Here is a 15,744-nt window from a genome sequence, read left to right as displayed (position 1 = left end):
TCTCTAAAGCCATCCAGGTAAAAACTACTTTCACTGGTGACCTCCCTGACTTCATACACAGCCATTCTGAGATACATAGGAGTGCTGCATACATGTCAATGGCATATTAACTCAGTAAACCTGGTAGCTGCTCAAATGTCAACATTAGATGGGATTTTCAAAGATGCTTAGGCAATTGAGCCATCTTAGGATTTAACTAAGCCCAACCTACCCTAAACTCTACCTTACCTTTCTTTTATCTTAGATATTGATATATTTAACATTATGTATATATTTACGCTGGCAATACTTCTGTGAGGTAGGGAAGTGCTGTTATTTCCATTTTACATGTCACGTCAATCCAGACAGAGCAGGACACAGGAGCTATATGCTAGCCCTCAATAACGTAACAATACAACCGTAGCTTGTGAATTAAACGCAACTTGGCCAGAACTTAAAAAGAACATATGGTGAACTCACATTTTTAATAGCAAAATAAGCACTGACTGTATTATTCACATCAAGAAAGGATGCTCCATTTTTTAACCTAAATGAAGCAATTACAGTTTACAGCCTGCTGCACCACAACATGCAAACTCCAGGAAGCTTGCTTCAGAACTGCTGCTTGTTGAACATTACGTGAAGCCTCAAATACCCATTCAGAAAACCACTTACACACGAGAAAGACCCAGAAACAAGGTAATTGAGGGGTACATACAGAACGCTACTTTCCTTACACCAAAGGAACACCAAGTTTTTGTAGCATAGTAAGTGTAAGATGCCCACAAGTACACTACAGTATAACTGTTAGAGGAATACCACGTTACATGGCATATACACACCAGTAAGAAAGTCTTATCCAAACAAATTCTGCTACCTTGGTCAAAAAGGTAACTTTCTGTCATACTAAAAATGTCCAGCTTTCAAGACATGTTAATTCTATAGAGAAAGAGCTCCTTTTTGCCCTACCTTGAATTATTTTTGCCCCAAACAGTTAAAGCTTATACATCTTATCTGGAAACTAGTATCAAAGCAATCCTGTACAAATCTCTAATTTATTAATACAGCAGGCAAAATTGGAAAGCATTTAACAAGTGACTCTCCTTACCTTCAGCACAGCAATGAATGGTACAAAATTAGCTCTCTGAAGACCATTTTTATAGAGATCTGAAAGAAAGAAAATCAGTACCATTTTGCTACTTAGTCTTAATAAGAATGTCAGCTTGTCTTTTAGTCTGGCAAATAAAACTCAGTGTTGCTAGAGAGAGGAGGAACAAAAGGCGGAAAAGGAGAGCTGAAATTGATTTCTTCTGCTGTATGAAAATTCAACACATTCTTAAGGAAGAAAGGAACATTGTGAGAAAGCCTGAAAAAGGCAGGGAGTAAAAGATGACTTAAATCTCTAACGACATATAACTGGTTTTAGCAGAAGAAATAAGACCAGCATGTTTTAAAGTAAGGATATAAAAAAGGATTTGTAATGCTGGGTATACATTCATATGATTATAAGGCCAAAACTATGGAACTGCTAAGTCCCAAGTATTTGGCAGAGGGAAAAAACCCAACATAAACTAAAAATATGCTATTTGAGTTTACAAAGCTAGTATAATTCTCATTCAGTGTACTGTGGTACACTTTATCTTCTAGCAATTCTACCAGGCACACTCCCTTTTCCAAAGGAAAAAAAAAAAGGGGTCATCCCTACGGGGGGGAATAAATTAAATGAATATGTAAACTTATGCAAAGTTGCTAAAAATACAACAGAATTTTTTTAAAAAAATTAGAATGTTATGTAACAAAATGCAAATCTGCACTCAACAAAAAGAAAATTATAAAAACAAACTGCAAAGCAGCATTTTCTGTATTTATCTCTGTATTTTATACAGCATAGAGTTCTCTTCTCTGGAAACTATCCAACTGCCCAACATGTTCATAACAGAATGACTTGTTCATTGAAAATGTTATCACTTAAACAGTACAACGGGCTGCTCTTTTTCATTAATATTAGGAAGCCTTATAAAAGGGCAGTGCAGCACCTATGACTGACAGGAGGAATAAATAAAAGAATACAGACACCTGGCAGATAGGTCACCAAAATTCCTGGCAAAGACCATGTCAGGCTATTAATACTACCTATATTCTGCATAATGCCTGATGGGTGCTCTGCCAACATGTCATGGTGGACAGAAGATCCAGTATGCATGACAAACCAGAAGATTCAGTATGCAAGAGAAACCAACAGGACACCTACAAAATGGTTTTCACAAAATTGGATACATACACTGAAACGTTTAGGAAAATTACCAGTGAAGGTGATTCTGCACTCTAACAAAGCTGTATGAAGCCATGTATCATTCTCATTCATAACTCTGCAAATCATGATAGCTATACACTTGTTAAAACAGCAGCCAGCTGCATATTTACTTGCAAAAATTAATGAACATGTAACAGTACTATAAAACAGCTACTTCTGTTAGTTCTTCTAGTTAATAAGGCTGTGAGTTTTGTATTATGTCTCTGTTTTGTGAGGATGAGAAAAATAAACAGTAATTTTGGTGGAGAAATGAAGCCCACATTCCTCAAACACTGCACCTGAGTATTTTCCTTTATATTCCTCTGGGGCAGAAGTTTAACATGGTTAAGAGTATCACTAATAGTCAGCAGCTGGGTATATCTGCTCTCTAATGAAAAAGCTACTTTTACCCTTTGCATCCACAAGAAACAAATCTCTCAATTCAGTCTTAAACCCTGATGCAGCATAGTATGCTAACCAAACTCTCTTTCCTGTGGGAGGATTTCAGACACACACCATGAGCACGCAGGAGTAGTGAGAAGGGAAGAAGAGACAGGCATTGACCAACACCTGGACTGCAACACAGCTCAGTTCTGGAGACACTATTCTTGACATCCTCTGTTGGGTAGCTAGCACAAGTGGATGTCTTTCAAGTTGACACAGTGACTTAATATGTATTAAAAACCCTATACAATGATAATGGTCACAAACTGACAGCTCAATTTAAGATGTGGGATACAATCCCCAAGTCACAGTAAAAATCTCTCCTGAACTTTAAGGAGTAGCACTTCAAAAAACACAAGGATGGTTCCCAACTGAGTGAGGAACTAGTGTCCAGTTTATCTGTAGTCAACCCAACTACAGCAGTTATGATTTCATCTTGTTTGCTCAAACAAGGAAAATAAACCAATGGGAAATTATTTCCCCCTCTAATAAAAACATTTGAGTGTTTTCTTCCCTTTTTTTTTTTTTTTTAACATGAAGTGCATTGTAAATCTTTAGTGATTCCCTTTTACTCAATCAATTTGGGTAGAAAAATTAACTGTTAGTTAATACTGTAACTCTTCAGTATTTTTTGCAAACATCTGAAATTAATCTGAAGTGTCATAAAAGTTGCACAGAAAGCATGCATTACGCTAACTGCTAATGCTACAGTACAACAAACATTTTTCTCCTCTGCAAAAAATTAAAATTACTGCTTGGTTAAAACCCATACAGATTTGGGGACTTTGTAGAAGGACCTACCTAGCTAAACACCCTTTATCCACAAATAGTGTTAGAAATAGAAACAACTCTCCACCTAAGTAATTCCCAATGAGTGACCTCAATCCGGGCTGTGAGAATGGCATCTTGATAAGGGGCTCTCCTTTGAGCTGGTGGATCACGTCTGCAAGTTTCCGAGTTAGAAACCAGGAAGGAATATAATCTCATTTCCCCTCTCTTCTGCAGAATATGATATTTTCCTATCCTTGAATACATCCAAAACAGAGGAAATATTTCACTCCTCCTCAACTCCCCTGTCCCCAGATACCCTCCCACTGGCTTGGACAGAATAGAGAAGATCAGAAAACACAGGAGGGGGGGGGACCAACACCCTGAGTTTGAGAGAAGGGAGCAGTAAGACTTAGTGAAAAACCTTTCTTCCTTAAGAACACAAAAAAGCAGGACAAATCGGAACATCTCAGATTCTTGGAGTTTTGTAGTATTAAATACTGTATGATTTTAATACAATTGTTTTGTAAGATACTGAGATTCATTGTATTAGGATACTACTAGTAGCATGTTTGTTTTTACCTTCTGGCGGCCTGTTAGATGTTGCCACAACGACAACCCCATTTTGGAAAAGATTTTCAAAAAGCTGCTTCAGAATCATGGCATCAGCAATGTCAGTGACCTGTAGAAGACAACACATTTGTTTTATCTTGCTTTCAGCTTCCGCCGCAATAGATCCGCAAGTGGCTTTGTAGCTAGGAAAAATGCTTGTTAGTGAAAGCCATGGAGAAAGATTCTAATTATTGCTTGGTGAGAAAAAATAAAAGGGATAATTAATAAGCAGTGAATGTACCACAGTCTTTCAAAACTTGCCCGCTCTTTATTGCGGAACTCCATCATTTCTTTACCGATTGCTAAATGATTCCATGTTAACTTCTATTATAAAACTACAGGTGGGAGACACAGAAAACAGACCTAAACATTTAAGAGGCCTAATTAATTAGAAACAGCATGAAAAAACCAGAAAAAACATGAAAAGACAGAAAGATAATACACACCGGCTGTTTTACATTTCTATTACCTTTGAGGCAAAGGTTTGCAGAGGTGAATTTAAATGGTCGTGGGACTTCAGAAATAAAGACAAGTAGCCAACTATATACATAATCAGCTGCTGTTGAAAATAGAATGATATGACATAGATACTATTGTGTGATTGTTGCAAAAAACAATTCAACAGATGGCCCATCACAAAAATAAGCAATTTCATTGTTCTTTTTAAGTGCCTTCTATTACTGTCCATGAATAATCAAAAGGCACGCAGTCACTTCCAGCACAGTCAGCCTCTTCTAACCTTCAGGCACAAAACACGAATAAAAAATAAAAATGGGTGGGACAAGTGATACTGGGGAAGAAAAAAAACAACAACAAAAAAACCTAAAAAATAAGCCATAAAGTAAAATTTCTTTAAATATTTAGTTCAACGAACTTGCTTTACAGTACCAAGAAATAAAAGGGACACAGAAACCACCCTGTACAAATGAAAAAAATGTAATAGATTTTTCTGAAAAAAGCCCATTGTTACAACAGCAATTTATATTTTACAGGAGTTCACCAGCTGAGATCAGCAACCTTAATAAGTAAACCATCTTTATTATCATTACACTTGTTTCTCCTACATTCCCTTTGATTATTATGTAGACACTTGTTGCATTTTGACTTATCAAAACAGACCCCAATTCTGAGGAAATAAAAAAGTGGTGGCATGCTGAGAGTTGTACACACTCATTACGCAACAGATTGCTATGCTTTCACCAGTTTAGATGTGTATGTTCTGATAGTAATACATCTACAGAAAGACTTTAACCAGTATAATTTTTTTCCCTACTCCACCAGTCCTCCACCCCACCCTCCATCATTCCCCCATTTCTAAATGACCTTTCTGGGCAGCAAAAAAATTTAATTCAACACAAGAGACAGTAAAAAAAAACTTAGGTTACATTTCTGACAGCTATTTTAGAAGCAATAGTGTTCATAAGGAACCACATGTAAACACCAGTTTCCTTCTTCCAAAAATTTCTTCTAATAAGTTCTATGGAATGCATTAATATGGATTTTTTTTTTCCTTTTTCAAAAACAAACTTTTATACAATCAGTAACACACCCCTCAGATTTGCATATCTCTGATCACTAAGATCCAGTATTCCAAAAAGCATGTAGTAATTCACTATTGTACTACATGTCTAATATATCTGCTTATGCACCCACCTATCAATAATTCATCTCTTTTGAATACTAGAATTTAGGAACTTCCCCCGTTCCTAATAAAAAAGACACACAAGGAATCAGTATATATGTGCATTATAGGGGTAACTGAATTTCTTGTACAACAAAGCAAACGCAATAGCAAAGTTTTAAAAAAATTTATTATATAAAAAAAGTTTGTAACAAAATGATTTATTTAAAAATACAAAGCATGCTACCTTTAGAAAACAGGGAGGGAAAGAATATTAATGCTCACAAACTAACACAATAACGTTCTCTTGTTATTGAGAATTGTTATTTGATGCAAAATTCTGATGTTTTCAACTCCATTACGAAAAAAACCCCTCTCGAAAGTTCTGTCAAAAAGCAAGAGAACCATTTTGAGAACTGGGATGCAAATATGAACTCTTTTTATCTAATACAGCTTGGGAAAGACAGAAAATTTCTACAAGGTAAAGCAGGTAGAAGACAGTAACTAAAGCATTGTCATTTCTCATGGTTTTTACTGTCTCCAGTATTCATTGCAACAGAGAACAAAAGCAAAGGCTACAAATTACCAATAAGTAGAGCCTGCTAATGGAGAAAATGGAGAAATTTCATTAGCATTTAAGAGAAAAGATTTTTATGACCTAGTGCTGTTTTGCATTATGACTCACGTAAAAAAAAAAAAAAGGAAAAAAGAAAAAACACTAGGCTAATAGTTAATTTACATGTGTAAGTGCCTGAGACTCAGTCAGCCACTGATTGGTACAGTTCCACCTAATGAATGACAAACATAAGCATGTATTATCAGCAATTAGTATTAGCACAAAAATAAGAGCCTAATTTTTATTAGAGGCTTTTAATAGCATGCAGGTTAGTAAAAACTCCCTAAATTGTAGTTTCCTTTAAGTCCAAGTGGTACTGATGGTATATAAAGCCTAACACTGTATGATCATTCAGCTTACCAAGAAATAGGGATTCTGTTTTCATTATTGATACTAACTAACATAGGTTACAGTCACACACCAGAATTAGAGCTTCTAATTACCTGTGTATAGTTATTTGATCACTAAACAATAACTAGGCCCTTATTGGCCAGCTTCTGTGTTCTGAAACATCAAAATTATAATTACAAATGGCTTAATTCTAGGGTTTTTCTTCAAAACGAGGACACTTTTAGATTGGGTTAAGACTTTTGTGAAATTAAAAAAAAAAAAAAGGCTTTAATATTTACAGTAAACTGTATGACAAAGATCAGGAAGAAGTAGCAATGCTTTAATAACCCAAGAGCCTGTGGCTCAGGCAAATGCTGATGAAGCACCTGCTTCAGAAGGGACAAACTCCGAAGCTTAGCACCATCACTAAGGTCCTGGCTATCACACAGTATTTGCAAAAAGAAACATTTAAGACACAGTAATTTTTAATTTTTTTTAATACAACAATATTTTGGAACACACAAAACTACTTTAAAAGTACTGAAATATTTTTCTACATCAATTAGTCTACTCTCCACTAGTTCAACAGTTCTCTAGGCTTTGCAACAAGATTCACTTCAGACAGAGTACTTCTGTTGTGCTTTAGCCCACTGTCAGAGGAATGTGCAACCTCAGCAATGCTTTTATCTTTTGAAGTTCTGCATTTGGTTTCCTCTGAAATATGAGCATTAATGTTACTTTTTGCTGTTACTCTATCATTCGTCTATGTGTCTGATCTTAAGATAAATAAATAAATTCAGCTTATTCTCCTTTTTTTCCAACAGGTATTTGTAAGCAACCCGAAGTGTTTCAAGCAAATCTCAATACTTTTCTGGTATTTCCTCCACACACAAATATTTTGCCAAAGTAGTATAGACCCAACTTGACTTTCCATCTGTCAAAACAGACAGTAGCTTTGTCTGCAAGTCAGACCAGTTTATGTTCTGAGGCCCCAGCTTTTTCCAGTTTCATTTTAATCTAGCAATTCTTTAAATATGAGTGAATCAGACTGCAGTGAAATCAAGCCATTATATCCACTAGGGAAAAGAGCTGCAAACATCCTCAAACAGAGGTGGCTCTTTATTATCAACGTTAATTGTGTCACCATGTGAGCTGCTCTTCCAGTCACTGCACTACTTCATGACTATTTAAGCAGAAGGTTTCTTATCCCAAATTCAGTGCCTTCTGCAAAATTTCAGAAAGCTGGGACTCCTCTTCAGTAGCCAAAGCCTGCATAATGTTCCATGCTACAGAAAATCAGTCAAGAAATCCAGCTATTCAAAAATCTGTGAATTTAGAGTATTAGTACACCCAGAACAGGTAGAATTTTAAAATTCACATAAGAATGCAAAGTCTTAGAAACACAGTTTAAAGTATAATTCTTGTATTACTTTCCCAACTGTGACCCACCGTCAAAAACACAGGTGATTTTTACAACTGAAGTGACTGATGTACTTCAAGCAAGTCAGCAGGGGGAGCAGCCTATCAATTTGGAAACAAGAAATACCAGTCTCTCCCCTTAAAATGTGCAAACATGACAGTCTGGGAACAGCACCACCAGGATATGAAAGCAGTGGGCATTCACACAGAAAAGCAGGTTTTTACACTAATATATGGTACAACAAAGACGGCTCTTTCTACCATTTGAGCATTTGATGTCATGACAGTTAACGCTCCTCCCTGCCCTCTCCAAACCTTCCCATTTCTTCATAGTGTAAATATAACTGTCTCTGTATTTAGGTTTTACACTGCAAGTTTTCGAAGCCCAGCATTCATATTCACTAGATAAAGCACAATTAAAATGATCAAACAGCAGCAATTGCAATGACCCCACCCATTCTGAAACCATGGATCAAAGGACTCCCCCTTGTCAAAAAATGCAAGAGTAACTTAAAACAAGAACACTACTACTTTACAGCTACAAAAATCCCCTTCATGGGAGCTGATCATAAACCAGTTATTTTCTCAGGTGCACAGGCTTGTAAAATAATAGCAAGAGATATAAATTGCTCTATCCATTTCAGTAATGTATTAAAGAGCATAACACAGACAATTTACAGTTAATAGACAATTCTTTTACTATTGGTGATTTGAGAACTAACACAGATCTGTTCTTAACTTGTTCTGCATTTTCTCTCTGAATTATAAAAATCTCAGCTGATTAAAGCTGCCAAATACCTCTAGCCTCTCTCCTAAAAATTTTTATAAAGCAATTCTACACTTAAATTTGTGACGTGCCCTTAAAACAAAATTCACAAGCTGTGTAAAACAAATGAAACAACCAAGTTAGCTTGGGCAATGATCATTTTATGAGTTTATTTTTAATTTTCACACTCAATTCAATAAAGGTTTCTTAAAATATTAGTTATGTTGATATAATCTGGCACTGACATGCCAAAGGCTCCAATAACTTCAGGAAAGAATTTAGGTTGAATTTGACAAGTTATTTCCACTTCCTTAATCACACTGAGATGCTTTTGTTGCCTTACAGGAACTACAGCAAAGATCAGGCATGCCAAGCATCAGACAGCTACTCTCCTGGGCACTGGACAGACTCAGTACAGGATGGTGGTCCCTCCCCTGAAGTACTCATAAGCCTGTCACCAACTCCAATACCCCCTTGTATGACCAGTAACCAGACTGGTAAATGAAAGCACTACAAGGGGACTTACACCCCCAACTTGCATCTTATCTCCTGGAAAAAGAAAACAAACACCAACAAACACCATCTTCAAAACTGTGAAATGACTTCTACACTTCAACTTCTATAGTTCACTACTGGCCAGTGATTCAAACACTATATTGGCAGTAACAAGTGTCATATTTTAAGATCAAAAGTAATTTTATGATGTTTCCCTTGAAGTGCAGCAGTAATCTCTGACTTCTTACCTGAAATTCATCAAAACATAAGAGAGCAGCCTCTTCGCTTATTTCCTCTGCTACTGGTGCAATTGGGTCATATGATTTGGCCATAAATCCTGCCTTTCTTTTTGGCAAGCTCTGCTTAAGTCGATGTATTCCTCAGTTGATAAAACAGAAAAGAACAAATGTTTCTTATTGCTTTTTCTAAGACACGGAGAACAAAATTATTTAGCTACCAAATAAAAAGTAACCCAGTCCAGTAAAAATAAGAAAGCTTCCAATTTAGTCCAATTTCAAGAGGGCAAAACAATTTTCAACCACATCCAGGCAACCATTAAAAGCTCAGGATTCTGCGATTCATATTTTCTTGTTTAGAAATATGTAAAACAAAAATCAAAGAACCCTTGAAAGCTACAGACCTATACTTTATCTTTTAAAAACTGATAAAAATTACAGTTTTCTCTTGCTCCAATTCATGATCTTAGTTTCAGTTTCACTTTGTAATTTGGCATTTTCTGTCTTAATCTTATCTCTGAGTATGAAAAACCCTTATGATGTTTACAAATCAATGACACGGCTCTGTGCATTGCATCCTCTGAAGGCATGCTTAGAATGCATTTAGTTAAAAGAACTCAGACATAGCAACACAGTTATATTTTTAAATGTAAAGATGATGGTACTGGTACAAAGTAAGATTATTACATTCATAATTTACTGTCTCATAGATTGTATTCCATCTGACTAAACAAACATTCAGAAAACAAAGATCCTCAGTAAGAAGCTACCTTTGTTAAGATTAAGCACAAATGACAAGAAATGGAAACAGAAAATCTCAACAGTGACCCAACAATGATAGAAGAGAGGGCACTGAAAGTGGCAGAAGTTGTCTACACCGATGAAAGCTTCCCAAGAAAAATGCAGGTGTCACAATGCTTGTAAATTACAGCATTATTTAACAATTTCACAGTATTTTAAGGTCATAGAATTTAGAAACAGAAGCAAGTTTTAAAATACGTAAAACAGTATCTGTCAAAACAAAGTGCATTATTCACCCTGTCAGAAAATTTTCTGAAAGTTAGGATGAGCTTCCTTCTATTATTTTTTCCTCTAAATTGCTGATAGTATTACTAAGTTTGTCAACCAGAACAGTTCTCATTCTCCTTGGTATTCATACCTGATTTAGTTATTGCTTATTCAAAATACAGATTGAATTTAACCTTTACTCTTTCAATTTCAGCAATTGCCTTCTTCAGATTGCATATAAGCTAATTGGTAACTGGAAAACAGATAAGGATTTAATCCTAAATATACACCTAAGTTTTCTATATAATCAGGTATACAGAATCTTTCAGAAAGATACCAGTTAAGGATTTAATCCTAAATATACACCCAAGTTTTCTATATAATCAGGTATATAGAATATTTCAGAAAAGATACTTGAGAAATAATATGCAATTAATATCTACTCTGGTATGACAGACAATGCTAAAATCCTTTAACTTCTCTCCTATTTTTTACATTTTTTGCTTAAATACTTACAGTTACGCTGATTAATATGAATACGAGAATGAGACAGACTTTTTTTATAGATACCATATTTCATAAAATTCTTGTAAATACCTGCGTCTGCACTTACTCTGGTGTACATCTAGCATGAAGCCATGAAAATGGACTCTCTTTTTCCTTTCTACTTCTAAGTGAGAATAGAACATGTCCATCACCATTGTTTTTCCTGTGCCTTCAGATAAAAAAAACAAAAAAACCACCCAACAGGTAGTTAATTTAAGAACAGTACGTACTGATTACAATAATGATTTTTCATTAGCTTTGAACTAAAGAAACTATACTCTTCTACAAAATAAGTACAAGACCAGACTGTTTGTGAAGATCAGTTATATTTTCTGTTCAAAAACTTGGAACAACTGCATTTTTATTTTTCTATTTTAAAATTTTGATTCATACAGACATGGCCCAAAGGTTGCAGAAATGGCTCTATATGCATCCAGAAAACATCCTTAGTATTTCCTTTTGAAAGTGAGTATGTTTTCATGCCGCATTGTTGCAATTAGAATATATAAATTCCCTCTGTGGCCCCCTCAATTACTTCCCAAATTCTTAAATTGCATTCTCAAATATTAGTGAGTGGGTAACATTGAAAAAACTACACATGGTAATGTAGTCCAATCCAACAGCTTCCAGAATTCAAAGTATAATTGTATTACATAACATCAAAACGTGGAAGAAAACTAATCCTGGAAATTCATTAAAGCAATAATGCTACATAAACATAAAGCTTTTAGACACTTCAGAATTTTAATAAACCTGCATTTAGAGAAAATTCCATTTAAATTGATGCAACTGAAACTTACCAACATCTCCATAGACATAAAGACCTTTTGGGGGTTTGTTTTTTGCAAAGAGCTGCAAATCAAGAGAAAAGGAATAAATACAAATATGGGGTAAAATAAAAGCAAGCACATTGCTGTGGTAAAGTAAGAAAGTAGCTACACTTAACCACCGAAGTAGCACTAGCTAGCAAAGTCTAACCTCGAATAAATCATTAGCTGAGAATTGGTAAGCAATCTTAACATGGTATTTGTGCGAATTCTATAAAAGAGTCCAAGCACACATGCAGGGTTTGAGTTGGTGTTTTTTTAGATCATTGTGAAAGTATCCCCATTCCCAGTCCTGGCACACAGGCCTTTTTACCAGAACACATATAAAATGATTAAATGTTTCCCAATCCATCATCATCAAAACAAATCCTTTTCCTCACTAAGCCATTTGAACAAACAGTCCTAGGAAAAAGTATATAAAATTAATCAGAATTGTAGTATTCATAGACATATGCACTATATACCTATTAAAGCAGCTCTGCTTAAGATATAAAACATCAGGATTTAGAAAATCACTATTGCAAAGCCAGTGAGTATTGTAGGTCCCTTTCTCTCCACTCTGAATCTTAAATGCAGAATCATCTCTGGTTTTAAACATGATTAAAATCAATGGAGTCACAGCAAAAATATGTACCTATGTACACATGCATGTGTGTGTACACATATACATATATATAAAAGGTTATTTTCAAAGTATGCCTTCTATTAATAATTTTCTCAAGTGAGTTATGTTTATCTTGAATGAATACTGCTTAAGAATTTTTAATCTCTTAATATTACTCAGGACATATGTTATGACACCTGATGGTTTATTCTGTTTTACTCAAATACACATTTTTATGGAAAAACCTGCAATAACATCAAGACTTTCAATTTGAAACAGTCCTCCCCACTCAGAATTGTGTATAGCCACTTCCAAGTATAATTCTAAAAAGAAAGAGTTTCTAAAAAAATGGAAACCTTAACAAAATCCTCATCAAATCCATGAAACTGAATTGACATCCACAAAAACACTGCAGAAGAGTATTTGGTTATTTTCAAGTGCTCCACTTGCCGAGTTCTATGAGCTGAGCCAAAACAGAAGAAAATTAAAGCTGCAACCCTGTGGTCTCATTTGGAGCTGGGTAATTGCTAAACAACTTGAATCTAAAGCACTTTTCAAAATACAGTGCCATGTTAAAGAAATGTGGGAGTCAGCAGCAAAACACTAATTAAAGAAAATATATGACCAGAAGGCAGAAAGAGAATGTCTCAGGTCCTATAGTATCAGTTCATTCAGAAAATATGCAAGCATAGCCTATATAAGACCCACTTATAGATTTAATTTAGAGCTATATTAATAGGATAATCAAAAATTTGTATCATCAATCTGTGGCTGAACGGGGTTTCAGATGTTCTGAAACCATTCCATTAATAGACAAGGCTGCAAGTATTTGCTAGTGCTTTGAAAGCATTGCAAGACAATTTAATTGACAAACATTTTTCACTGTGTACTTTTTAAGAGCTTGTACTCATTAAAATTACTGATGCTCAAAGTTACACAGTGAAGAAAGGAGAAATGGAAAAAAACCCAAATGAGAGACATTCATAAGAATTTCATCTTTAATTTGAGATTAACAACAGTCATTTTAACAAGATAAAAGACTACATTAAATTTATTACATAAAAAGGCAGCATTAATGTGATTTGCAGTTTCATGAGGAATGACACAAAGCTAGAAAAACAAATCAATGTTTAGAGTACTGCTTTATCTGTCTTCATAAAGGTTATATAACCAGAACAACTAGTAACACCTACATTTTATACCATTTTTTTCATTGTAAAGTGTTTATTAATTACGTTTAACCATCTTGAAGCTTGTCTTTTTAGGCATATTTTATTCTCACTCCAGTACTTACCACTTCTAGAAAACATGTTACAGAAAAAGGTTTTTTTGGCTAATGGAAACAAATATAATGACTTGGGCTCCACAGAAGTCTAAATCAACTTCCAGTTGATTTAAAAAATGCAATTAAGTTTTTCTGTGAAGACAGCAATTTTTGAATGATATCTAATTGCTAAAAAAAAAAAAAATATGGATGGATACTGCTGAAGCTGACCATCTCTAAAAGCAAACTGAATGCCAAAAAAACTCTTATGCTCTTTGAGCAGTTAAAGAAGTTTGTAGGAAATATTTTACATATACTTCTGCCAGAAGTGTCATTATTGACACTTTTAGGATACTTGCTTCCACAATCCTGTCAGGTATTGTACAACACTAAGAATTTATTTTTAAATTCTTGGGTTGGGTTTTTTTTAACATGTATTTTACTTTAAAAAAGGAAACTTGATCAGTGGACTTTTAATACTGAACCTCAGATATCCTACCGTTCTCAAGCTATTCTGCATGATAATAAAATGGATTTTTTTTTTTTTTTTAAATTATTCTCACTCATCTTCTGAAGCCTGCTAGTTGCATAAGAAAAAGAGTAACTTCCACTAGGATTTCTGATAAAATCCAATCAATGCTGTTTGTTCAACTCAGAGCACAGCAAGCAGTCAAGAAAGTCAGTGGTATGTGGGGGCAAAGAAAGCAGAAGACCGATCTTGGTCCTATTGAAATACACACTCCACAGAAGGAGGGGGAGAGATCTAATGCAGAAGATCCTGCAGTGACCCTAAAATAAGAGTAGTCTTGTTTATTTCAAGGAGGAAAGGGAAAAAAGTGGGAGATGTAGGAAGACAAACTAAAGAAATGTGCTTCTCCTCACTTCTATATTATTCTGAGGCATATTTGGGGTCTCAGTATAATGATGTTCAATTGGTTGACAATAAATTTCCTTTTGCAACAATGATAAGATTTAAGGATGTTAAAGCTAATATTTAAAATGTACAAACCCAAAAACTTTAAGGGATGCACAAAGTCTCAGTTTGAAGGGAAGAATTTTGAAATCCTTAGACGTATGTTTTGAACACTCACCACATCCTTTCAAACAAGGGCATCACCACAAATGTGTCAAACCCCTTGAGTCCTCCAAGTTTCTTAATTCCCATAACATTCTTTGCAATAACTTAAGAAAGCATAATTTAAGCGCTTCACCAAGTTTCATTATCATCAGGACATGCTACAGCAGGAGCCGTTTTTCCTTTTATAGATGAGATGACTTACAGATTTTTCTTTGAAAATCATTCATATGCTAAAATATTTACAATTCCACAACAGGACACACACATTAGCATGCCCAGACTTACAGAATTCTCTCCTCTACCATCAAAATGTTTTACACATTCCTGTTTCAAAACTGCATGCCTTGCTTTGCATCAGATTTTTCTTTTTTTGTTTAAATTGCACTTTAATCAATCAATATCCTACCTCATCTAAGGAATTATATCGGTCAAAATATCTCCTTCATTCTGACAACTTCCTATTCTTTCTTAAATGTCTTTAATAATGTGCAACGTCTTCCCACCTTCTCCCACATTCCCCACCTCAGACACCAGAAGCAAGCAAATAATTTCCTGGGAATATTTACACTCTGATTTGAAAAACTTGTAAGTGAAAATGCATGTCAATACTAAGGTCGTTAATTAAAATATGCAGAACTCAAGAGACAAGTCTCCAAACAGCAGACATTCTGGGTTTTTTTTAAATACTAACAAAACTGCCTCTTTCTCTCACTGTTTCAGGCCTCCTTTTTGGTTGCTGTTGTAACTGAAGACATTTTCAAGGTCTTGAATGGTGTTTACTATTGTTCATACTCTTTTCAAAACATGACCTCACTTATAATTGAGCTTATTTCAAGTC

At 34.9% G+C, this 15,744-nt stretch overlaps 1 protein-coding gene across 4 annotated transcripts in view; it reads right to left on the bottom strand.

Moving 5' to 3' along the window:
- Positions 1-15,744, bottom strand: part of AFG1L (AFG1 like ATPase) — a 77,616-nt gene that overhangs the window by 41,946 nt on the left and 19,926 nt on the right. For 3 of the 4 annotated variants that reach the window (XM_069804996.1, XM_069804994.1, XM_069804997.1), the window contains 5 exons: positions 11,934-11,985; positions 11,201-11,302; positions 9,592-9,722; positions 4,067-4,166; positions 1,088-1,146 (listed from right to left, as the gene is read on the bottom strand). In XM_069804996.1, the coding sequence (XP_069661097.1) occupies positions 1,088-1,146; positions 4,067-4,166; positions 9,592-9,722; positions 11,201-11,302; positions 11,934-11,985 (444 nt within the window). The remainder of the gene's footprint in view (positions 1-1,087; positions 1,147-4,066; positions 4,167-9,591; positions 9,723-11,200; positions 11,303-11,933; positions 11,986-15,744) is intronic. The other variant, XM_069804995.1, reaches the window with a different exon arrangement.

The sequence above is a fragment of the Haliaeetus albicilla genome, chromosome 17 (assembly GCF_947461875.1).
Source record: "Haliaeetus albicilla chromosome 17, bHalAlb1.1, whole genome shotgun sequence".
Classification (NCBI taxonomy): Eukaryota; Metazoa; Chordata; class Aves; order Accipitriformes; family Accipitridae; genus Haliaeetus; species Haliaeetus albicilla.
This window is presented reverse-complemented; position numbering and strand designations above follow the sequence as displayed.